Genomic DNA, 26,032 nt, shown 5'->3' with positions numbered 1-26,032 from the left:
CTATCCCCAATGTTGCACATAGTGTCTGGCACACAGTAAGTGCTTAATAAATGTTCTCTCTCAGTGTGTGTCTTTCTCTTTTCTTTCCTCTCTGTCTCTCCTCTTTTCTCTCCTCTCTCCAGCTCTCTCTCCCCTCCTCTTCTTCTTGTTCCTCTCTCTCTCTCTCTTTTTTTTTTTTTTTTGCCTTTTGGAGGGCAATCAGGGTTAAATGACTTGCCCAAAGTCACACAGCTAGTGTGTCAAGCTTCTGAGGCCACATTTGAACTCGGGTCCTCCTGACTCCAGGGCTGGTGCTCTATTCACTGCACCACCTAGTCGGCCCTCTCCTCCTCTCTTTCTGTCTCTCTGTTTTTATCTCTCTCCTCTCTCCCCCTGTCTTCTCTCCTCTCTTATCTCTCTGTAGCTCTCTGTCCCTCACTCTGTTTCTCTCTTCTCTCTCTCTTTTGTCTGTCTCCCTCTCTCTCTTTTTCTTACTCTCCGTGTCTCTATCTTTCTCCTCTGTTTCTCTTGCCTTTCTCTCTGTCTCTCTCTCTGTTCCTATCTCTCTGTGTGTCTGTCTCTCCCTCCCTCACTCTCCCTCTCTCAAAGAATACATTTGAAACAAAAGTATAACCCTTTGAAAGAACAAGGGTTTGTTCCAAATGCTATTATTCTAGACTTTACCTACTCCTTCATCTACTAGACACAAAAGAACTAGTTACTAGAGGGTTTTCATTCTTTTCCTACAGAAAGTCTCAGGCACCTCTTAAAGAGAAAAATGGGATTTTCTTATCCACCAAATCCAGTGTGAAAAATTGGCAAGATGTACCAACAGTTACCAAAGGTTTTTTCCCCTTCCCCCGCCCCCTTCTCAAGACAGCTGCTGAGGCTTGGGCTGATAGCAAGATATGGACATGGTCTATCAAGCACAATTCCTTTTTAAGTCATGCGCACTGCCTTAAAAAAAAAAGTCTCTATCTCTGACAAGTAACGTTTGGTACTGTCAGTGCAATACTGGGACAAATACTAGATTTAGAGAAGGAAGATCTGAGTTCAAATTCCAGTTCTGCTATTTCCTGATTAGCTATTTGACCTTAGGGAAATCTTTTTTCCTCATTGGATGCCAGTTCCTTCATTTTAATGGGGCACCTCGGTGGTGCAGTGGATAAAGCATTGGGCCTGGATTCAGGAAATCTCCTCTTCCTGAGTTCAAATCTGTCCTCAGACCCTTATTAGCTATGTGACCCTGGGCAAATCACTTAATCCTGTTTGCCTCAGTTTCCTCATCTGTAAAATGAGCTGGAAAATGTTGTTTGACCAGGTGATCATTACTGTCCCTTCCATTTCTAGATCCTATCAGTCACCATTTTCAAAATTTTGTGGGGAGAGAGGCTATACGTTCAAACCCATGATTTCATTGGTCTAGGGAACTCCCAGGGAAGAAACACTTCATCAGCACAAATCATCACTGCTGTGCATCCTACAGGCTTAGAGGCATGCCTTGGTCTAACATAAGGTTAAATGACTTGCTCAGGACCACATGATCAAAGGCCAGACTTGAATGTGGGTGTTTCTGACTTAAGGCTGGCTCTCTATCCCCTACAACACATTGCCTCTCACTTTGTCTTTCATTTTCATACAAGATACTTCAGCTTGTCTAAGAATTAGAGGTGCTTCTTATACCCACAATTATGTACAGCTCTGGATCATTTTGATTTTTGTGGGGAGGAAATTGGGGTTAAGTGACTTGCCCAGGGTCACCCAACTAGTAAGTACCTGAGGTAGGATTTGAACTCAGGTCCTCCTGACTCTAGGGCCTGAATCCAGGCTCGAAGCTTTATCAATTGCACCACTTAGATGCCCCATTACGATGAAGGAACTGGCATCCAAAGAGGAATCTATCTACTGTGCCACCTAACTGCCCCTTCATTTTGATTTGAGTCTACTAGCGGTATCCAAAATTGCCCATTCTCCCTTCCACATCAGGTCCATGGGAAGAATGTAGAACAAGATTTGTTTGATCATTATATTGCTTGTAAGAACACCACCTAAAGGCAACCATCAAACATAGGACTCACCTCAGTAATGATGAAAAAGTCATCCCCTGGTTGTCCCTGAACCACAATTTTTTCTCCATCTTCAAACTGGGCGGGTTCCAGTGCATCAGCCACTGTCAGTCGTTCCCACTTATCCAGTGATTCTGAAGATTTAGAGACAATAAAACTTTCATGATGGAAATGTCTGATTTGCTATGGAATCCAGTCACTAGGGATAATGGCAAAATGCTTCTTTTATAACTCTTAGCAGTTGCAAAAGTCTAAGTCAGGCTTTTTTTTCTGCCTTTTTTTCTCAGAACATTCTCGGAATACATGAAGAACATTAGCTCTGCAATGATTGATCTTTGCAGGGAGGAAAAACTGAATAAAAGCACAAGGACAAAAAAGTCCAAAAAGTGAATTTTCCAATTCTTTTGTACTTGTAAGGCCCAGATATTTTTTAATTAACTCAGATGCTTGAAGCAAAAGATTCTAATTTAGTCTTTAGCAGGTAGATATGGTTTAAAAGCAGGCAACTATTCTCAAGAATGAAAGTAACAACACAGATATTAAAAATGAAGATGGGAGTCTGTGGAACAGCAGGTCGGTTTAGAAAAAAAATGTTACTTTCCTTATCTCCAAAAGGTCAGCACAAACATTTATATGCAATGAAATTACAGCCAAGTACTATAGCTGTTGGATTCATTTAATTCCGTTATTGATGCAACTATCCATTAAGAAATAGCATTAACCATCACAGAATATGTAATTTTATTTCTGTAGCTATTCTGTATACACTACTTTTAGTGTAGAAATTTCCTCCACCAATTGAGATGGATAACTCCTCCGTAACTCATAATCTTAGAGAGTTAGGTTCAAGTGACTTACCCATAGTTATACAACTAATATGTACTAGAGGCATATTTTTAACCTAGAACTTTCTGAATTCAAGGTTGTCCTTCTATTAACTATACTTTATAACCCTTTAAGGTCAAAATAATTACTGTGCTAATTTTAATCTTCCAGAAATGTTTTTTAAAATTCAGGATTACTTCCCTGCCCCCCTCAACAAACTACCTCTCCTTGCACTCTCTGCACTCCCTCCTCCTTCTCCATCATCATCCCTAACCTCCTACCCCACCTCCCTGGAATAAACACAATCTACTCTTTTATAAGAAAAGAATAAATGCTTGATTAATCATCAAGTTTCCCTTTGGGGGCAAAGAAATTTTTATTCCACTCTGGCCTGTACTTATCTGATGTTACTTATTTAGGGCAGCTGCTAAAAATAAAAGATAAAGCAATGTATTTAGAATTGGGTTAATGGGGGAATCTCTTCTTATAATATTGAGAGCTGGTAAAGAGCTTTCAAAAACCATACCATGGTGCATGCAAGGAAAAGATGAACAGCTGGTTTCTATTCAAGAGCCTAAATAATTTTGTAGTTGTTGTGCAAATGAGCAATGTCATTTCAATCAAGATTATTTTTTTTAATGGAGGAAAGGGGAAACTACTTAACCAATTTGCTTCTGTTGTGTACAAACAGTACTCAGTAATTCTGAATGCTGAAGTACTCAATCATTCCCAAATTAGGCAAGAACACCTTGAGAAAGATGTTCATTCAAAAGACACTTGAATTATTTAATTGCAAACTACAGTCTGTGTTTCTGGGGAAAAGACTTAAGAGAAAATGAACAAATCTGCTATTTTGGTGAAAAAAATGCTTATTTACCCTTAAAATTAAATAGCCCTTTCTATGTTTGTAAAAAACCAAGTAGCTTCACAGTTGTAATGTTTATTTTTCAATGTCAGAAGTAACAGGTCTCAATTGCCATAAAAAAGTCTGGTAGAAAACAAATGCAGAACCAGAGAGTTTTTTCACTTCCCAAATAGATCTTTCTATTGCAGACTTGGTGTGATGAAATTACAAGAAAAGGAAAGGGTCTCATCAAATCTATTCACCTGAATTTCTCAAATGTCAAATGAATTTGAAGCTATTCTTTAAACACAGAGCTGTCAGGTGGGGTGTTCTTTTTTGCATTTTCAGCCAAATTCAGAAAGATACCTCCAAATAACCAGTATCCTAAAGACTGGCAATCTGCTATACTTAGGAATCAGAACAGCCAACAATCTGAGGCTAAAGAAAATTCAATTTTTAATGAATGCTTTTTAAAAAAAATACATTTTCAACATTTCAGCAATGAGGTGATACATAATAAAGGCAGGTGCAGCTTAGTTTAAGAAAGTTCCTTGGCATAATTTGGCCTAATTGGCATCGTGAGTTTTGGAAGGCAAGTCGAGTTCAAATTTAAACGAAGCCAAGAATGGGGGCTTGGGGAGGGGAAAAGTACTTACATTTGGCTTGAAACTAATCATTGCTAAATTATTAATTTAGTATGAAATTCGACCCATTCACAATTTATGTAATTGCTGATTTCCCAAAGAGGGACAGTCAGAAGTTCAATTACATGCTAGGCTCCCTCTCTTCTCACAAGGATAGAGATTAATCTTTGCAACAACAACAAAAAACAAACAAATTTTCTTTTCATGAATGTGCTACCAAAACTTTCAAAGTAAAATGTATAAAATTAAGCATTTTAGAGTAGATCTTGCGCATATAGTCTGAGAGGGAGATTTGCCAACCGAAATATGATCAGAATGCTTCCTACACAGGAGAGCCTTTCCTTCTATTGTCCAACACTGTCCACTTAATGGTCGGGCTTTTGTTTTCCCAAAGGTGATTGATCAGGGAAGGATTAGCAGTTGGTTGTTTTTCCTACTGAAGGCCATCAGGGACATGTCCATATTTCGTGACTATCACATTAATCAAAGAAAAAACAGAATCCCAAGACATGAAGTTGAACAGATGTTTTAAGAATGTTTGACAGGAGTATAAAAGCTAAAAGACTTTTAAAAGAAATAAAAAGGGCAGGGGGAAGGGCCTCTGTCCATTTGGGACATGGGTGTTGCCTAGTTTATTGTGCAATAATTCAGAGAGGGTACACTCGACAGGTGGCACAGCGGGAAGAGTTATGGGCCTTGGAGTCCAGAGCGCCTGGTCAAATCTCAGCTCTTCTACTTATGAGTTGTGACCTTAAGTCTTTCACCAACCTGAGCCTCAGTTTCCTCATTTGTAAAATGAAGGGGTTGGCGTAGAAGGCTTCAGAGATACCTTCCAGTTCTAGATCTATAACCTTCAAGTCTTCTGTCCTAGAAGGAGGCTCTCCCATTTCACTTGGAAGAATGTAAGAAGCAAAAAGCAATATTTTGTAATTGCTACATTTAGCCACCTTTCTAAAAGCCTTTTACTGCAAAGCAATTTACTGTAACAAAGACTCAGTTAATGAAGACAGAAAAATCTATAGTTAAAGTAAGAAGAAAAACTCACTTTTGGTCTAAGGAACTACTTCAAAAGCATATGGGATATTGGAATGGCTATAGCGACAAGGAAATGGATTAGTTATACAGAACATGTTTATTGCAGAAATGCAGGATCAATATGGTAGCCTGGGTTTCCAATTTGCATGGATTTTTACTTGGAATTTTAAAATTGTAAGCCTTTTTCCAGATCATCTAGACCAGTGGGGTCAAACTCAAATAGAATTATTATACGTTGATTCAGAAAACCACAAATTAACATTATTTATGTTGTATATTTTTTTATTTTGGTAAATATTTCCCATTTACATTTTAATCTGGTTCCAGGTTTATCTGGCCTCTTGTGAGTTTGATACCTCTGATTTAGACAACAACAATCTATTCGCATTTAGAGTCAGGCTTATTTCTTCCCCCAAATTCTCATAACCAAAATTTTTTGACACCTCTAGAGATAAAATGGATACATAGAAAGGTGTCAAGTATGTTAGATCATTAACACTAACATACTGAAGTACACTTAGCTAACACTGTAATTACCAGATAACACAATATGAAAAAATATCATAGGATCACAGATATTAGGGGCCTAAGAAGTCATCTAGTTCAGTTTTACAATTAAGAAAACTGAAGCCCAGAGAATATGTGACTTTCCAAGGCCACATAGGTAGTAAGCTGAAGATTTTATTTGAATCTATATCCTCTGACTCTATTGTTTTCCAGTCATATTTCCACTATGCCACATAAAGGGAAGGAAAAAATTGGTAGATATGAGAGTACAAATTGAACAAAGAGAACAACGAAAACAATTGAAAAACTATCAGAGAAAATCAGAAACTATTGTGGGAGAAATCCTCTCCCATTTGAAAGCCAAAAAGCAAATTACTTTCAAAGTATGACACCCAGACTCATAATCAAATAACCCTTTGAAACTTCTTTTCAGACCGAGTTAAGTGAACAAAATGGCAGTCAGACAGAACAAGGAATGATTTAATCTTCTAATAACTCAAATGAACATGCATGACAGAGGCTGGAATAAAAAAGGCAACTGACCCAAGATGGAGACTTTGCTCAGGAATTCCTCATACATCTTCCGTTTTCTTAGAGTGCTGCCCTGTTTAAAAGAAAGAGAAACAGAGATCTAAGGCTATGGGGAATAGTATTTAATATTGTAACTTATTAAAACAATGTTTTGATTTTTTGCTCTATGGCATAGACAGTAAAAGCAGCCCAGGGCTCAATTCTCCCCTGATCAAATTATGATCCATTCTCTTACAATGAATTTTAAGCACTGATTAAAAAAGCATCACAATTTTTAATGTACAGAGTTAAGTATAATTTACTATGAAGAACACAAGTTCCTTCAGTGTAGGGGTTATGTCATTTTTGCTTTTGAAACCCCAGCACCCAGCAGCCATTTAACTAATATTTTCTGAATTGGTCTGTTTTGTTTTTTTTGTTTTGGGGGTTTTTTTTTTGGATTTTAAAAGTATCATCATTCCCAAAATGAAGGCAAAATATTTTAGTGTATAAATAGGAATTTAGGTACCAGATTTCCGTCTACCAATGAATGTGACTTTGGACAAGTCCTTTACCACAGTTTTTCCTTCTATAAAAAAGGAAGAACACTAAGTACTAGCATCCCGAAAGTCATGAAATGTTGTTGATTATATGACATAGACTTATACCACTGGTTCTCTACTGTTTAACATGAGGATTCTTTTTTAACATTAAAAAAATTTCACCAACCTTCCCATGATTGCAGTTTATTACAAGTATCAATTGTTTGAGAAAACATCCAAGAACAAATTTGACTTTGAATTCAAGAATGCTTTTAAAAGAATTTGTATTTTCCTAATCATAACAGCATCCACATACATTTTTAAATTAGTCATACATATATGTGCAAGACATATTATTTATTCAGTCTACACAAGATGTGTTTTCTTATTTGTTATCTGGAGTCGCACTGCATATTTTGTTAGAGCTAAATAAAGATCAAAATAACAAAATGACAATGTTTAGTTTACATATGGATTTGAGGACCATTAGCCTACATTGGCAGCAACTCAGCTACCTTCCATAAATAGCATTTTCTTACATAAAAGTTCCCCTTTAATCTTTTTTGATGCTCTCAGTTGCTTGTGCCCCATTCCTTAAATTACCTCATTTATTTTGTATTTGTTCTGTATATGATTATATATGTGCATCTCGTCTTTCCTCATAGAATCTAAGCTCTTTGAAGGCAAGAAGTGTTTCAGTTCTGTCTTTCTATCACCAGTGCCTCTCACACGATAGACATTTAATAAATGCTCATTGATAAAAGGAAGAGGTTCTCAAATCTACCTCCCCTGCCCCAGTCTCTCTGCTGACCTCCAATGTCACAGCTCCAACTTTATTTCAGACATCTTGAATTGGGTGTCCAGTAGACATCTTAAACTCAATACATCCAAAACAGAACTCCTTATCTTTCCCCCTAAACCCCACCACCTCCTGCTTTCCCTATTTCTACAGAGGGCAATGCCATTCTCCTCACAACCTCCAAGTCAGCCTGGATTCCTCACCATCTCTTACCCTTTATATGCAAGCTGTTGCCAAGACCTGCAAACTTCACCTTTGCAACATCTTTCTCTCCCCAGTCACTGGCCCCATTCTAGTGCAGGCCCACATCCCCTCCCACCTTGATTACTGCAAATACCCTGCTGGTGGGTCTGCTGCCTCAAGTTCCTCCTCATTCTAATCCATCCTCCATTCAGCCACCAAAGTGATTTTCCTAAAACACAGGAACAACTATGGCATCCCTACTCAATAAACTCCAGTGGCTCCCTATTTCCTCCAAACAAAAGTCCTGCTTTGACATTCAAAGCCTTTCATAGTCTTCTTCTACCCTTCTAGGCTTCTTACACCACAGACTCTTCTGATCAGTAATGGGCTGTCCTACAAACAAGACGCTCCATCTCTTGGCTCTGGGAATTTTCTCTGGCTGACTCCAATGCCTAGAGTGCTCTTCCTTCCCTTCTCTACCTGCTGTTTCCTTGGATCCCTTTAAATCCCAATGAAAATTTCATCATTTACAGGAAGCCCTTCCCAATTCCTCTTTGTGCTATGTCTTGGGGCAGTTAGGTGGTGCAGTGAATAGAGCACAGTGAATAGAGTCAGTAGGACCTGAGTTCAAATGTGGCCTCAAACACACTTACTAGCTAGGTGACCTTGGGCAAGTCACTTAACCCCAATTGCCTTGCCTTCCCCCCTCCAAAATAAAAAGTGCTATACCTTCCCTCTCTTATCTACTTCCTATTTATCCTGAATATAGGACTTTCTGTATTTGAGTTTTTGATATATCACCAGTCAGCATAAAAAATTAAATGAGAATTTGGGGGGAGTTTTGTGGAAGCTGCGGACAACACTGGAAGGTAGGTGGATGCCACAGAAAAAGTTTAGAAAGTGAGAAATGCATAAAATATAGGCACAGTACTGTATAATAATATATTTTATCTTTAATACAATAAACACAATTTCTTTTTCAAAGTTCAAATAAGTAAAGTTTCATTTTTTAAATTTCTTTTTTATACAGTATTTTTACTTAATATTAACCTGCATATAGCCTATAACCAAATATTTAACCCAAACTTTGCAATAAGGCATTGTAAACAGCCTTAAAAAGAAAAAGAAAAAAATCAGACTTCTTTGATATAAAGGGAAGACCAAAAAATTTTACACAGATTTTCTAGATCTGTGATGTAGAAGGGATAACTGTATATATGTGTATGCTTTTGTCTCCCCCATTAGACTGTGAACCACAATGAGATTTAGAGAAAGGAGAGGTCATTGAAGTAATTGGAGAAGGTTTCATGGAAGAGATGAGATTTGAATTGGGGCTTGAAGGATGGACTGGCTTTGGATAAGTAAAAAAAAAAGTTTCTAGGTAAGGGAAGATTTGAACTCTGTCCAAAATTTTTCAAGAATTTTTTTTTTTTGCTTTTTGGAGGACAACTGGGGTTAAGTGACTTGCGCAAGGTCACTCAGCTAATTTTTATGTTGTGTCTGAGACCAAATTTGAACTCAGGTCCTCCTGATTCCAGGGCTGGTGCTCTATTCACTTCGCTACCTAGCCACCCCCTCAAGAATTTTTTTAACCTTAATTACATGCATAATATGTTAGAGAAAATACATGACCCCCAAAGAAGACCAAGAACCACCACTAAAAATTCTTGTCATCCTTACCTTATATTTGCTTGTGGGGTTAGATTTGCAAAGTAGGAATTTACATCCTCTTCCATATTACAAATTATGAATTAAAATATGTTGCCATGAAGCAAATGCTAGTTCCTGGTTAGCCTTATAACCCCCAGCTTTAAATTTCCCATAGACAAAATTAATTGGTAAAAAGAGACTAAGAAAATTTTCCTACCTAATTATGCTTTTTGTTAAATAACAAAATCCCTTAGTGATACTGGTTAATGATTTCGTAGACCTCATTAATAAGCAAACATTTCCTTTAAATCTTGCTCTAATTATGTGGTTTAAATTTTTTTTTTAAATAAACTCCCTGTTACAATTTGGTATCTTTCTCATTAATCCTTAACTATTATCAAACATCTACTCTGACTCTTGATTTCTCCTAGCCTTGATTTTAACAAATTCACCCTGAATATTCCTTACAGTTCCCTCTCTACCTCCCCTGAGACTTCAGGTCAATTCAGCCCCAGAGATCTCTATACTGATTTCCCTGACAGTCAGTCATACCTTCTGTGAGAGAGGCAGAGTGGAAATGTGAATAGAGTTCTGGACTTCAAGTCAAGAAGGCTTGAATTTAAAATCCTTCTTAAGACATCTACTAGGGGAGGCTAGGTGGCACAGTGAAAAGAGCACCGGGTCTGGAGTCAGGAAGACCTGAGTTCAAATCTAGCCTCAGACACTAAACACTTACTAGCTGTGTGACCTTGGGCAAGTCACTTAACCCCAATTGCCCTCCAAAAAGCAAAGCAAAACAAAACAAAAATACATCTACTTGCTGTGTGATCCTGGTCAAGCCTCTAAACCTCTCTGATCCTGTTTCCTCATTCCATAAAATAAGGATAATATCTAGTCTTTGTATCGCTAAGTTTACCTACATTATCTTACTTGATCCTCATTAACACTTTGACAGGTAAATACTATTATTATCTTCACCTTACAGATGGGGAAACTGAGGCTGAGGTCAAAATTACTTGCCCAGAGTCACACAGCTAGTACCTTTCAGATGTCAGAATTCAGACTCAAGCCTTTATGACCCAAGTCTTGAAATACTTACCTTACAGAGTTATGAGAGCAAAGAGAATGGCTATAAAGTGCTAAAAACCTAAATATTAAATTACTGTCAGCTATTATTATGACTCTTTCCATTATAGCCACTAGTAGTCGGTTTACCTCGTCTGCCAGTTAGCAGATGACTTCACTATTTCCTGTGGATCCTCAACTTTTGGCTTTTTGTACTTCTCTACCCATTTTGTTGTTGCTGAGACATTTTTGTTGTGCCCTACTCTTTGTGGCCCCATTTGGGTTTTTCTTGGCAAAGATACTGGAGTGGTTTGCCATTTCCTTCTCCACCTCATTTTATATATGAGGAAACTGAGGCAAACAGGGTTAAGTGACTTGCCTAGGGTCACACAGCTATTAAGTGTCTGAAGCCAGATTTGAACACATGAAGATAAATTTTCCTGATTCCAAGTTCAGTGCTCTATTCCCTGTACCACCTACTTGCCCTTCTCTATGCATAGTCAAAGGAAAAAAATGTCACGGCCACACATTTCAGTCTCCTCGTTATAAGTGTGATCCTGGGGCAGTGGCACAGTGGTCCTGGAGTCAGGAGGACCTGAGTTCAAATCCAGCCTCAGACACTTGACACACTTTCTAGCTGTGTGACTTTGGGTAAGTTACTTAACCCCAATTGCCCTCCAAAAAGGAAAAAAAAAAAAGTGTGATCCTTCCCTACAACTGCCTGATCATCTTTTCTCCAATCAGGAAAAAAAGTGTCTCAAATTGTTGAAGCCGTTTTCATTCCATAAATACACACACCACACACACATACAGACTGACTCTTTTTTAAGGGAAGCTTCAGTAAATTTCTCCCACTACTTCATTTTACACACTATCCAGCTAAGCTATTGATTAGATTTACGATCTGTTGTTTCCATAGCAACCATCACACTCAAGATGAGTTATAAAACATCTTTCTGAAAGACCATGAAGTTATAAAACCTAGTTCCTTCCATAGAATAAGATTCTACATTCCAACCCGTTTTATTTTCTGGCTCCTTATCCTCTTCCTGACCCTTTGATGTTGTTCAGTCATTTCAGTCATGTATACTTGGTGACCCCATTTGGGGTTTTCTTGGTCAAGATACTGGAGTAATTTGCCATTTTTTTCTCTAGCTTTTACAGATGAGTTCCTGAGGAATGATGAGGAAACAGAGGCAATCAGGGTTAAGTGAATTGCCTAGGGTCACGCAACTAGTAAGTGTCTGAAGCCAAATTTGAACTCAGGTCTTCCTTACTCTAGGCCCAGTGTGCCATCTACTGCACCACCTACCTTCCAGAGTTCACTGATTTTTTTTCTCTTAAAACTGATCTTCTTTCTTCCTTTATCTCTTTTTTCCTTTTTTCTTCCTTTCTCTCTCTTTTCTTTCTTCCTTTCCTTCTTTCTTTCTTCTTTTCCTCTTTTCCTCCTTTCTCTCTTTATTTCTCTTTCTATCTTCCCTTCTTTCCTCCTTTTTTCTTTCCTTCTTTTCCTTCCTTTCTTCATTTCTTCCTTCCTTCCTTTCTTTCCTGCCTTTCTTCCTTTCCTTCTTTTTCTTTCTCTTTCTCTCTCTTTCTTCCTTCTTTTCTCTTTCTTTCTTTCTTTCTTTCTTCCTTTCTTTCTTTCTTTCTTTCTTTCTTTCTTTCTTTCTTTCTTTCTTTCTTTCTTTCTTTCTTTCTTTCTTTCTTTCTTTCTTTCCTTTCTTTGCTCACCAATCATCCCAGGCTCTTATATTCATACCTTTGGGGCTCATTCTTCTCCTTCAGTTACCAATTCTACCACCTGTACCAATTCTTGTATCTATCCTCTTTCCTCTATACTCACTGTTACTACCCTATCATAGGTTCTCATATCCACCCATCTGAATGCAATAGAATCTTTGTAGGCCTCCCCATCTCTACTCTCTCCCCAACTCTAACTCAACCTTCCTCTCACTGCCAAAACATTCTTCATTATTCATAATTCTGATCATGTAGATACTCCTCTGCTCAAAAATATTCAGTGTCAAAGATTTACGATGAAAAATGCTATCCACCTCCAGATAGAGAGAGAACAGATAAATTTTGAGTATAGATTGAAACATATTTTTTTCTCTTTATTTTTCTCTCAACATGGCTAATATGGGAAGATGTTTTATATAACTTCTTATGTATAATGAGTGTCAAATTTTCTTGCCTTCTCGATCGGCAGAGGATGGAGAGAGGAAGAGAATTTGAAACTGAAAATAAAATGAAAAAAAAAAATTCAGTGGCTACTGGTTACCTACCAGATAAAGTTGACCCTTCTCTGCCTAGCATTCAAGGGCCTCAGCAATATGGCACCATCATACCTTTCCACTCTTATCCTACATTGCTCCATCATGCCCTCTATGCTTCACCTAGATTGGACAACTCTGTTCCCTCACCATGTGATGTATCCTCAGGCCTCTGGTGCTTCAGCTCAGAAGGATCCCTCTACTTGAATATGCTCCTTCCCCGTCCTTCAGAGCCCAGTGAAAACACTACTTCCCCAGGAAGCCTTCCTTTATCTCTGTTCCCCCCTCCCCGCCCCTGTCCTCAGATTCTACAAAGGACTTTCGTTTTGTGCCTGTGATGCATTACATGGTTAGCTTCTTGAGGGCTGGGACCGCCTTTGACTTTTCTTTGTATTCCCGCTGCTAAGCACATGGCCTGACCAGAAGCAGATGCTTAATCAATGTTTATTGACTATTACTACTATTGTGTATTATAGCTACAAGCATTGAAGTCTATCCATAGATTAGAGTGTAAAGTCCATGAAGGCAGGGATCATGGCTCATCTAAACATTATCTCCTCTCTTTTCAGCTAGCACAGGTACTTATTAAATATTTGTTCTTATTAAATGAGCTTTGGAGTTAAGAAGGCCTCGTGGTCTTCTCTAAGGTGGTCAGCATGTCAGTTGACCCCTTGGTGCCCCAGCCAGCTCTAAGCCTCGAAGTTGCAGCAAAGGTACCAAACCCCGCATTGGCACCTGGGAATTCTGTTTACCAACAAAATCACAGGTCTACTCCTCTACTAAATTCTTAAGTTCTGTTTAAATACATCTTAACGTTGTTTTGGTACCTCAGTTTCCTTATCTGTAACATGACAAGGGTGGATCTGATGATTTCTGAGATCCTTTTAGGTATTCTGTGATCCTATGATCTTGATTTTTTTAAATCATTATTAAATAGCCTACGAAATTGTAACAGTAGTCCTTTTTGAAGATGGTTAAAAAGGCCCACCTAGTTTTTCTGAGTTGTAAGGACAGACTAGCCACATAAAAGCAACATGTTGAAGGTTTTGAGGAATGGGAACTACAGGCTGCATCTCTCAAGAGTTTGACTAGCTATTTCTAGAAGGGGGGAAAGTGTGTTTGGTACAAAACTCCCTTTGTCTTGTTCTTCCCAGCAAGGGAATGCTAATGGGTGTGGAAAGGATAAAGTAAGGAAGAGAAACCAGAGGCAAAAAGGGAAAGAAGGACTGAAAGACTAATGCCATGGGCTTTTTATGGGGGATTTTAATTGCCTGTCCCTAGAAAACTATGACAAAAATTTGAAAAGAAATAGAGAATGGAATGACTGAGCACCCAGAAAGCAATAACTCACTAGGGGACAAAATGCAAGATTTTTACATAGTTATTTGCTCTGGTATTTGTGGTAGTATCACTGACCTCTCTCTAGCCCTACCTTATACATAAGCAAATCAAGTACTTCCTGATTCTACCTACCATATCTTCTCATCTTCCAGCTTTTCAGTCCCACCCAAGCTTCAGTATCAACCCATCTTTAGTTCTTCCCATATCTTGGTTTACCCAGGCATTTATATTCAACAGAATGGGCCATACAGATTTACCTCCAAATACCAGGTATTTCCATCCTTTTCCAGCAAATTGGAAAGAACCCTGGATTTAAGTCCAGAGGTCTGGATTCTGGTACTGGTTCTACCACTAAGTAGTTTTGTGACCTTGGACAAATAACTTTCCTCATCTGGGTTTCTCTTCTTCACTAGTGAAATGAGAAGATTGGACTAAGGTCCAATCCTTCGCTTTTTCATTCCCCCAAAATTCCTGTGGCTTGCTTCTCTTATCAGTGGCAATATTTCTACCTCCTTTTGAAGAATCATTACTCTCCTTCCTGTGAAGTATGAGGCAAAGCAACCTTAGAATGTCTCCTCCATCATCAGAAGTGGTTTAGAAGCAGGTTTGCAAACATGTCCTAAAAACTAAATAGCCCACAATGTTTCTCCCCCCACCCCTACCAGATTGCCCTCCCAGTCAAGGGTTACACTGTGATTGAAAAATAAAATCCTAAGTCACTTCTATTCACCCAACACATATTTTTATTCGCCTGGAGGAGTAGGCAAGTAGCTAATTGTAAGGTTAGCTTTAAGATTTCTAAATTTAAAGAGTTTGGTGTTTAACAGACTCTGCAGCTGACAAAATATAAAAACTGTGCCCACATGATGCCAGTCACCTGGATATGTGGAAATATTTGGAAAAGTAAGTGGATTTTTCACTTTTCATTCAGATGTTTGGCATCAAATAGATGTTGTTTAAATGTAACTCTATCCTACCTGTCTGTCTCACTTTGAAAATCTGAAGTTAAAATGTATGTAGGTTCAGAGTTCTTAAAGATAGGGAGGAGGGAATTTTCTTTGCAAAAGATTTTTTTTTAATTTTACAGAATGTTGGCTTTAAATAGTAAGCTGCCTTTAGTACATTCTTTTTAGAAACAGAACTTCACAAGTACACATCTATTACATAAAGTAAAACAAACTACAGCTTTCCATTTTCCAAAATAATGGTAATTTTTCTCTGGAATTATTAGTGAGGTACCATGATGGAAGTTTTGCTGTCCATTCTACCCTACATTCTCTTACACCAACAGTACACCCAAATTTGTAATTAAGGTACCAGAAATTCATATATTCTTTGACCTTTTGTCTTTTTAGGAAAGAGAGTTTTATACATTTGTGTCAAGTGTATATAGAGTTTAGATGTCAATCGTTGAACAGAAATGTTTAATACAAAACACTCTTTCCCAGTCCACATATTTTCTTCTAACTATAGCTGCCTTGGTTTTATTTGTGCAAAAGCTTTTAAATTTTATGCAACTGAAATTATTTGTCTTGTTTTTTATAATCTCCTTCATCCCCTGTCTAGTTGTGAATTCTACCTTAATCAACAGCTGTGAAAGATACTGCCTTCCATTTTCTAATTTTTTTAATGTATGACTTTGCATATATAGAGCATTTTATTAGATGGGATTTGTTATGATATATGATACAAAATTCTGGTCAAAATCTATTATTCTGCCAAACTGCTTTCATTTCTTGTCAAATAAGAGTGCTTTTTACAGTATTTTATGTTCTTGGAAATATTAAACATTATATCTTTCACTTTATTTAGGAAAAAAAGATATACATATAAAAGATCCCTTTCTTACGTTCCTGAAACTGCACAGGAAACTGTTAACTATATCAACTAAACAACTGACATATAAAATTGACATATAAAAACTACTGAATAATTCTTGTTTAATATTTCATTAGCAGAAACCCAAACGCCTTCTTTCAAACAACACTTTGTTAGCCTACCTCAAGATCCTACAGGTAACTGAAAATAACAAAACTGATATCTTTTTAAAAAACATTATCTATAACTCATAGATACAGAGCTGGAAGGACACTCACAGGCCAACTAATCCAAGTCTTCTTTTTCCAAAAGGAAAATGAGACCCAGAGAAATTCAATAATATGACCCAAGTCACAAAGTTAGTAAGTGACCAAGGCAGGATTCAAACCCAGGTCCTCTGATTCTAAGTTCAATTCATTTTCTAGTGTTCTGTGCTACCTATTGACTCACCTTTCTTCTTGTCATGAGGAACTGGCAAAATTTTACCCCCTTGGCCTTGATACATCATTATTCATTTTCAGCTACAAGTTGAATGCAATACATATGTTGAATTCAACTTGTAGCTGAAAATGAATAATGATACTGTTTCCATACTGTTTATGCAACAGTCAAGCTGTGCTTCAAAGGGCATCAGATCCAATTTTTATCAATATCAAGTTATAATTATTGTTATGGAAAAGAGGCTTTTATGGGAAGTGAGAAGACAAATGATAAGGTTCTATATTCCCAAATGAGCCCCTGAGTTTAATGCTGTTTCCACCCCAGAATTAAAAAACATAGATGATCAGAGACAGCAGAAATTGTGCACAATGTACATGTAGAGATCATATGTCCCAAACATATATTTGAAGGATCTTTGGGTTTTGTTGGCATGGATGCTCCCAATATCAGAATAGATCACAAATCCTCTGCACTTTTGTAGGTGGTTTTCACAAGTGAAGGCAACCAAACAAATGAGCCTCTTCAAACTTAGCTAGACTGATCCTCTGATGAGGCAGGAAGGTGAGTGACCTTTATTATCCCCACTTTGTGGATGAGAAAGTAGCCAATTTCATCAATATGCATTGGCCTCTAACAGACATGTCCAAAGTCATATGACAAGTAGTAGGCAAAGCAGGGGCTAGAAGTTAGGTTTCCGGTTTTGCCGCCCAACGTTCTTTCCATTATAACTAGCCTTCTACCTAACCAAAAGGGTCTGACACTGAAACAAACTTATCATGGTGACTAGAAGACTCCTTCCACATGTCGCTCCTTTCAGTCCCACCAGATCCCTCACGTACTTCCTAGTTCTCCTTTTGAACCTTCCTTCCCTTCTCTCTTCATATCCTCAACTCCTTTTCCTCACCTCCCTTTCTTTTTTGCTCACTTTGTTTAGACTCTGGAGAAAAAAGAATGTTCCGGCCCCCTCTGGTTTCATGTTCAGGGCTGGGCTTCTGCAGTCTAATTTACTCAAACAAATTGCAAGAGGGCTCACATTACTAATAAGAGCTAAGCTGGCAAGATCTCTCTGGCAATAGAGCTCAGACTCTCCCAGCTTGCTCATTCCCTGTGTAAACCCAATACCAAACCATGTTTAGAATGTACATTCTCAGGTATGATTTTATTTTAAGAATTACCACCCCCCCACCCCCACCCCCACCCCAAACAAAGCTAGTGCCGATGAAAACACGTTAGCCTACCTCAAGATCCTACGGGTAACTGAAAATAACAAAACTGATATCTTTAAAAAAAAACATTATCTATAACTCATAGATTCATAGCTTTGGACTCTTTGGACTAGGGGGGGTCTCCAACCTTTTTGTTATTTTCTTTTAATAGAAGCTCTGAAATCATGAACGGGTTGGAAACAGGGAGAAGTTCTTGAGAGTAAAGTCCAAGAACAGGGTGGAGAAAAGGGATGGGTGCTGACAATATAGTCCCTGAGAAGAACAGAGAGGGGAGGACAGGGAGAAAACTCTGCCAGCTATGCTGGCCTCCCTTCTGGGAATCTTGGCAACCTGAACTGAAAAGAGAATGGTGTGTCAGAGAGAGGAGATTAGGTGAAGAGGGAGTGGGAGGTCATGGGCAAGGCAGCAGTAGTCAGCTAGATATCTACCATATAAGGCTTCAGATTCTACTGGTAGGTATCAGTCCACCTGCTAGAAACTCTTGTTATGCCTCCCAAATCATCATCTCTTTGACAATTCCATTTTTAAAAAATCCTTGAACTAACTAGAGACTAGATTTTGGATGGGGATAAAACTAATGGTGAGACACAAGTAAGACTCGGATGGAGAGAGCAGTCCCTCCCAGGCATTCAATAACATGGGTCCTGGTGTGAGGACCTTACAATTAAAAGAGATGGGTCTGGCCAGAGGAGGGACAATGCATCAGAAGAAGGAGGTGGTACTAACTATGGAAATGTAAGAAACATGAAGGCTTTGGTTTAACAAGTAAAAATGCTTGAACAGAGGAAAACAAATGAGGGAAAGCAAGGAAGGAAGAACCAGAAGGAAGGAAGGAAATAAGTCCTAGTGAATAATTAAAGGCCATTTTAGGACTTTAGGGAAGGAAGGAAACAACATTTATTGAATAATTACTATGGGCCAGGTACCATACTAAGCACTTTACAAATATTACCTCATTTGATTATAATAACAACCCTATGAGGTGGGTACTTTCATGATCCCCATTTCATAGTAGAGAAAACTGAGGCAGATAGAGAAGTTTAAGTGACTTGTCCAGGGTCATGTGGCTGTATTTGAATTTGGGTCTTCTTTAATCCAGGCTCTCTGTTCTATCTACTGCACCATCTAGCTACCTTCTTTTTGGAGGGAGCCACTTTCAAAAGCCAAAAGAAACCTGAGGTTGTACAGCCTAAAGCAATAATATAGTCAGTCACCTTCATCTAGTGTACAATTCACTTTATTCTGAACTTTTAACAGTCTTGGTTCTTTACAATGCAATTTTATTTCTAGGAATATGTGGCTAAAAATATAAATGAAAAGTAACAAAAATAAAATGTGGAGAATAGAGCATAAGATAGAACCAGACAGATTCTGTATGTTTGGGGTTTTCAGATGTCCATATTTTAACCTTCCTACTCAACCTTTATTTTCCTCCAGGAAGTTACCCAAATAGTAGGTTAGTTTCCAGACAGAGACCGTGATATGGCTTCATTGTTCGCAGTGGAAAGGGGCAAATTGTATCATCGATCTAGGGTTGAAAAGGACCTCAAAGGCGACCTAGTTTAATCCCCTTATTTTGCAAATAAAGAAATTCAGGTCTAGAGAGGTTAAGTGACTTGTCCACAGTGACAGAGATAGGAAGCATTGGAGGTGAGATTGGAACCTGGGTCTTTCCACCCAGAGTCAATACTCTTTCCATAATATCATGCTTCTTCCTGAACTGTTTTTGCTATATAATATGATGGCATAGAACTATACTGAAAAACTAAACCCCAGTCTGTGGAAAAGTATTAAAGGCTCTAATAACATAACTGGCTTTTGAAAGCCACATGCCTCATGTTCTAGTATACCTGATAAAAACCCTGTAAGTCAAGTTGTATCCCAAACTAAAATTTTATGATTGGTTAAATACACTCTGGAAAAATAAAGAATGATAATGGAAACACTGACAGACCATTAACCATAACAGCTCTAAAGGGTTCTACTAGTATGATAGATCATAAAAAAAAAAAGAGACTGCATAAAAAATGACCAGTTTTAAAATTAATTTGTTATGGTATAAAAGAAGTACATGACCCTAATCCTTAAAAATATATCTATCATTCTTTGCAATTGCCTAAAAGAATTCCACTTTCATTAAGGCACTTTAAAATGCAGACGTCATAAAAAAATTGAATTAATTCTAGGCACTTAAGGTTTGAGGCACTAAAGCAAAGTGTTGGAAAAGAAAAGTGGTTCTTCTGTTTCGAAACAAGTATCATTTTCATGCTCTTTTAAATTTGATCTCAGTGGGCTGCTAAATTATATTTATGGCCATCTATTATCAAAGGTAGGTGGTGGCATAGAAGAATGGACGTGGCCAAAGGAACGATGACCCATCAGGGGAAGGAGGCAGTACCAGTTATGAGATTCCCCCTGGAGAAATGGAAACATAAGAAAAATGAAGGCTTTGGTTTAGTAAGTAAATATGAAAAGACCTTAGCTTAAAAAGGTCAAGGTCTCCCACTGCATCTTGGGCAATCTCCAGTAGTCCTGATCATTATCAGGCCACCAGACACAGAAGGCTCTGGAAGAGAAAGTGAGGCTGGTGACCTTGCACAGCCATCCCTCACTCAAATCTAATTCAATTGCAAGTCATGTCATCATCTCCCTGATGTGATGGTCCTCTTTGAGAACGAAGGACAAACCACAACCAAAAATGTGTCTAAACTAGGCGAACAGAATGAGAGAAAGCAAGGAAGAAGCTGAAAGGAGATGGGTCCCAAAACTGGGACAGAGATTACCTAGGCTAAATTGAGTTGAAGCCCAGAAACTTTAAGGGACCCACAGGTAGTAAAAAACAGATTCAAACCCAGGATCTCTAACAGCAAAGGGTCTAAGTGCTTTCTCCTTCTTTCATTCAAGGAAAGATGATACATAGGGACTATTTTTTAAGACTTTTATTATAAGCCCTAGATTGCATAATACAGGATTAAGCACCCAGTAAGTGAACAAATACTTATTACTAATAGGAACCAGCCCATCAATCAATAATCTAAGACTTCTCAATACTTCCCTGAAAAAAGACAGAAAGAATTCCTCCATGACAGCCTGGCTATCACCAGAAAAGCTGAGCCCTAACCACTAGGATACTTGCTTACCTAGTGTTTGCAAAGCCAAGCATCTTTACAGTCATGCCCACAAGTATTCATAGTACAAAGGATTCTAAATTAAAGAAAGGAAACATAAACTCCCTTTGTGGTTTTGAAACTGACTTGGATACAAGGTTCCAGACATATAAACCTACATTCAGGAACTATACAGTAGGTGAGAAAGGAAAGAAAAGGGAGAGGAAGGGAAGAAAAAGGAACAGAGGGAGGAAAGGGAGGAGGGAGAAGACAGGGAGGGAGGAGAAAGGAAAGGGAAGGGAGAATGGGTATAGTGAAAGGAGGAAGAAGGGGGGAAAGGGAGAAACAGAAGGAGGAGGAGGGGGGAGAAGAAAAGGAAAAGGGGGAAAGGGATGGGAGAGAAGGGGAATAGTGAAGGGGGAAAGGAGGGGGGGAAAAGGAAGAGGAGAGGGGGGGAGGACAGAGAAAGGGAGAGGCAGGAGAAGGAGGGAGGAGAGGAGGGAAAGGAGAAGGGAGAATAAGGGAAGGAAAAGGGGAATAGAGAAAGATGGAAGAAGGAAAGGGAAAGAAGAAAAGGAAAGGGAAAGGGGGGGAGAAAGAGGGAAGGGGAAATAGAGAAAAGGGGAGAGAGAAGAGGAGAAAGGAAAGGGAGAGGCAGAAGGAGGAAGGAGAGGGAAAGGAAAAGGGAGAAGGGAGAGGGAAAGGAGAATAGAGAAAGGGGAAAGAAGGAGGAAAGGAAGGGGAGAGGGAGGAGAGAGAGACAAAGACAGAGAGGAAGAAGGGAGATTGAAGAGGGGAGAGAAGGAAAGATGAAGAGAGGGAGGAAAAAAGGAGAGGTACAGAAAGGGAGAGAAAGGGATATAGAGAAAGTGGAAAAGTGAGGAGAAAGGAAGAAGAGAAGAGAAGAAAGGGATAGAAGAAAAGAGGAAAGAAGGAAAATAAGGAGGGAAGGGAAGAGAGAAAGAAAGAGGAGAAAAAGATGGAGAGAGAGGGGAGGAAAAGACAATGGGACAGAGATAAAGGCTTGGAGAACATGCCTCTTTCTTCTTAGCCAATCCAGAATCATTGCACGCTCACCCTGACTGAGAATGCCTTGAAGAAGCTTCCATATAATGACAATTCTCTCAAAGAGCAGTATAATAGGAGCCAGCGAAGAAATACTTCATGAGGCATGTAAGTAAAGGCTCCTGAAAAAACAGCCTGTGTTCCTCTGAGATTCATGGAGACCACTGACCTTACTAACCCTGAACCTTGACTAAGGCTGGTCTTACCTGGATAGAGTAAATGGTGGTTCAGTTGTGTATGGTCAGTGGCACCAGGAAGGCTTTCTGCCCTGCTCCAAACTTCTTCAAAACTGGGTCAAACAACTTCCCAAATAGGAGGAAAGCAGGATTTGAACCTAGACCTTTTGTCTCCAAACCCAGCTCTCTCCACTGCCACACACACTTTACAATTGTAATATATCATTTCCTAGTTTTATTTGATCTTTCCAACAATCCTGAGAGCAAGTGATCATTATTCACATCTCACAGGTGAGGAAACTAAAACTTTTGAGTTGACAAGTTACTCAAATCTCACAACTATTTAGGAGGCAGAGTCAGGCCTGGAATCCAGGTCTTTGCCTTACAACATGCCCAGTGCTCTCCATGTAATAAATAACAGCGATCACATCTGGAAATAGAGGCATCTTACTGGTGTGATGTACTAAACGCAAGTTCCTAACAACTGTGCTTTCCTAGTCCTTCTCCCTTTGACCTCTATACCATACTCTGAAATCCCTTCAGTTCCCATCTAGAAATGTAAATTTCTTTGCTATGAATATAAGCATTTGAGGGCAAGAACTGTTTCATTTTTTGATTCTGTCTTCCAAGTTCCTGTCATACAATAAGCACTTAATAAATACTCCTTAAATTTCAGAATGTAACTGTCTCATAGCATTATAGCTCTAGAGTGGGAAGGGACTTGAACCCTTTCATTTTATAGATGAGGAAACCAAGGCCCAAAGAGTAAAATGATTTGTCCAAGATCACAAAAGTAGTAGACACTTACAAGCTGTGTGACCCCGGGTAAGTCATTTCTCTTTGTCTGCCTTGGTTCACTCATCTGGAGTAAGGAGATGACAAAGACCTCCAGTGTCTTTGCCAAGAAAACCCCAAATGGGGTCATTGGAGAATGGAAAAATGAATGGACCACAACCCAAAGGTAACAGAACTATGACTGGAACCTGGATCTGGCAACAAGTTTAGCCAGCATTCCAGGTTCAGAGATCTGTCCATTGCCCCATACTGCCTATTGGAGTCTAGCAAAACAATAAACTCAGAAAAAAATCACTCCACTAAAGAATCTTACTGGGTTCTAACTAGGACAATGGTCTCAAAAATCTGACCAGGACCACAGACCTCAGGATTTAAGGATAAGGGAGGAAGGAAGACTATTGCACAATGTAGCTGCCCATATAAAGGACAAAAAGAATCAGGCTGCATGTTGAGCTGATAATCACACATTTCCCCAGAGAAGCAGGTCCCTAAAATGTGGCCTAGTACAAAAGCCATCAGTAGCACCACAGCCTCAGAACCGGACCCAACCTGCTGGTCTTGTCTAAATCCCTGGAAACCAGAAGAACTTCTTACTGGTCTAGGAAGGTCATTGGGAAATGAGAATAGAGTGCAGTAGAAGCCAATGGCATCCAAGCTATGTTGTTATCATCCTTCCAGAACAAAGAAGAATTCTTGAAATTATGTTCCTCTTTAGAGGAATTGCCGCTGGCAAGAGAGATATTCATCAAATGACAAGCTCTGGCCATCCAGCCGGCTATCACATAGAGATGGACATCTGTTCCTCAGTTCTGGGTAATCAAGTCTGACCAGTTCCTACAGTTGGATATGAGTCCTTACAATAAAGGTGATTTTTTTTTTAAAGTTGCATTGAGGCCACTAAAATGTCTCAAATGCACCAATGTGGTCATGCCCAATGACTTGGAGGAAAGAACAGAACAGGATAACGGCAGGAAATCGCTCTTTCTGCTATAGATCAGTCTCAGGCACAGTAGTCTAGGGGCATATCAGGCCTGCTTTATTGTTTACCAGGAATTGAATGTCCTCATTATAAGACCGGCTTGTTTACTGAGCGATTCCCCCGCCTGCCGCAAGCTGACAGACGATTTCAATGAATTACTCTTGTTGCCGAGGAGCTGCCCTCTTGTTTATTATCTATCCAAGCTATCATTTATTAAGCACCGACTAGTTGCAGAAGCTTCTGCATCAGGGCATAATGTGACCTCAGAGTCAAGAAAACGTGGGCTCAAGTCCTATCTCTCAGGCTGTCCCAAAAACCTCTAAAGGCTATGTATTTGCAAAGCAATTGCTGATGTGCTTTGGTAGAGGGTTCTTTCCCTCATTGGGAGCTTCCCATATCAAGGAAATCATAGCTCTGGTCCCCTGAAAATATGTAGAGGCAGTATTGCCTAATGGACAGAGTGCTGGATCCTGAATTGGGAAGTCTTGGGTTCGAATCCCACTTCTGCCATTTGTTCTCTGTGTCACCACAGGCATATGTCATTAAAACTCTGAACCAAGGCAGGGCAAAGATTATGTTACAGACTGCTTTTGACCTGCACCAGTGGAAGATGTTTCAGGAGTGATGAAATCATAGCTGTCTGACACACTGGCCAGCTGGGGAAAGTTAAAAGACTCTGGGCAGATTTGATCTCAGAAATTAAGAGACATCAAACAGGGGGATGCGTGCTCACCAAAAGCGTTCACCAATGGACTCTGGAAGATCTGAAATAGAAGGGGGATTCCCTATTGAAGGAAAAATGTTTCTGGATGTGCTGTTGCTATAGAAACTAATGTGTTTACAATCCCAGCACAGCACTATATAGATAATACTATACAGTTTATGTATATAATAAATAAAAATTGGTCCTGGCTTTCACTGAGTCTTAACAGGCAAATATCACACATCATGGTTTGCTATTTGCTTGTTTTTTAAGGTTGTTTGCTTTTTTTTTCTTCCAAATACTTCTTCCAAGCAATTAGACAGAAAGTACTGTGCAAATTCTAAGGGTTAAAGTGTCCTTAGAAAGTCATATAAATTCTACTGTTCAAATAGGATCATGCCAATAAAACCAGAGGTGATATAGTCTCAAATTTCTGCAAGGCACCCCTGTAGAATCACCACTGTCCTCAAAGAAGAAAGATTAACAGGAAGCCTCTGGAATAGCATCCCAATCCCAGGCCTCCATTACTCCCTTTACTTACTTGCCACCCCCCAGATTCATTAAGGGGAGAGAAAATATGAAAGCCATTGGCATTGCCACTTGTCCAACCACATTTCTTCCTTTCTCCTGGAAAGGTTAGGTCTTGTTCGACTGTTATTTCTCTTCTCCACCCTCTCCCCAACCCTGTAACATGTGTCTGACACTAAAGGACAAAAGAATCTTAAAAGTCTCAGGGATTTGCAGGATGTGTGTCAAGTACTGTTTTTCTAAAATGGGGATTTAGTGCTCATGGAAAGTATTATTTTCCAGATAGAGGGCAGTTAAAAAGAATGGCTAACAGATGGGGAGACTAGTGCTGTCAGAAGAATGACTGACTGAGGAAGACTTATCAAATGAGGTCCCATGAGATGGGACCAGATTAGGGTCATGAGACAGTTCTGTTGCTTTCTGCTGTACCCAAAATATCAGACAAAATTCACTTTAACCTACTGAACTGATATAGTGGCCAGCCTACGGAACACCTATCATAGAGCAGAGAGAGAGAGAGAGATCTCACGGGAGCATGGGGATTAGAATACCTAACTGCAGCTTAGTTCTCATCCTATTGTAATTATTTCATAAAATTTCAGCCAAGTTAAGAATTATGCACAGTCTTCAACTCGTAAAATGAAAGTAAAATGAATGTAATTCCTCCGTGCCCTTTTATGAAAACATTTAGCTATACAGTGTTGCCCTTAGAAGTCAGCATGGGATGATGGCAAGAATAGTAGTCTTGATAGTTAGGAGACCTGGCATCCAAATTCTACCTCAGACACTATTTGGTCAAGTTACTTAACCTCCACCTGCCTCAGTTTCCTCATCTGTATAATGGGGATATATAATAACACCTCCCTCATAGGGGTGTTGCAAAGGCCAATGAGATAATATTTGTAAAGCACTTAGTATAGTGCCTGGCACA

The 26,032-nt window shown here is 39.0% G+C and overlaps 1 protein-coding gene across 2 annotated transcripts in view; it reads right to left on the bottom strand.

The window, feature by feature from the left end:
• Positions 1–26,032, bottom strand: part of PRKAR1B (protein kinase cAMP-dependent type I regulatory subunit beta) — a 716,155-nt gene that overhangs the window by 51,155 nt on the left and 638,968 nt on the right. For both annotated transcript variants that reach the window (XM_069084870.1, XM_069084869.1), the window contains 2 exons: positions 6,444–6,504; positions 2,058–2,179 (listed from right to left, as the gene is read on the bottom strand). In XM_069084870.1, the coding sequence (XP_068940971.1) occupies positions 2,058–2,179; positions 6,444–6,504 (183 nt within the window). The remainder of the gene's footprint in view (positions 1–2,057; positions 2,180–6,443; positions 6,505–26,032) is intronic.

This window comes from Petaurus breviceps, unplaced genomic scaffold, assembly GCF_028583685.1.
Source record: "Petaurus breviceps papuanus isolate PSGF00001 unplaced genomic scaffold, PetGlider_PUasm1.0 175, whole genome shotgun sequence".
In the NCBI taxonomy this organism is placed as follows: Eukaryota; Metazoa; Chordata; class Mammalia; order Diprotodontia; family Petauridae; genus Petaurus; species Petaurus breviceps.
Note: the sequence above shows the minus strand (reverse complement) of the source record. Positions and strands in the feature narration are given on the sequence as shown.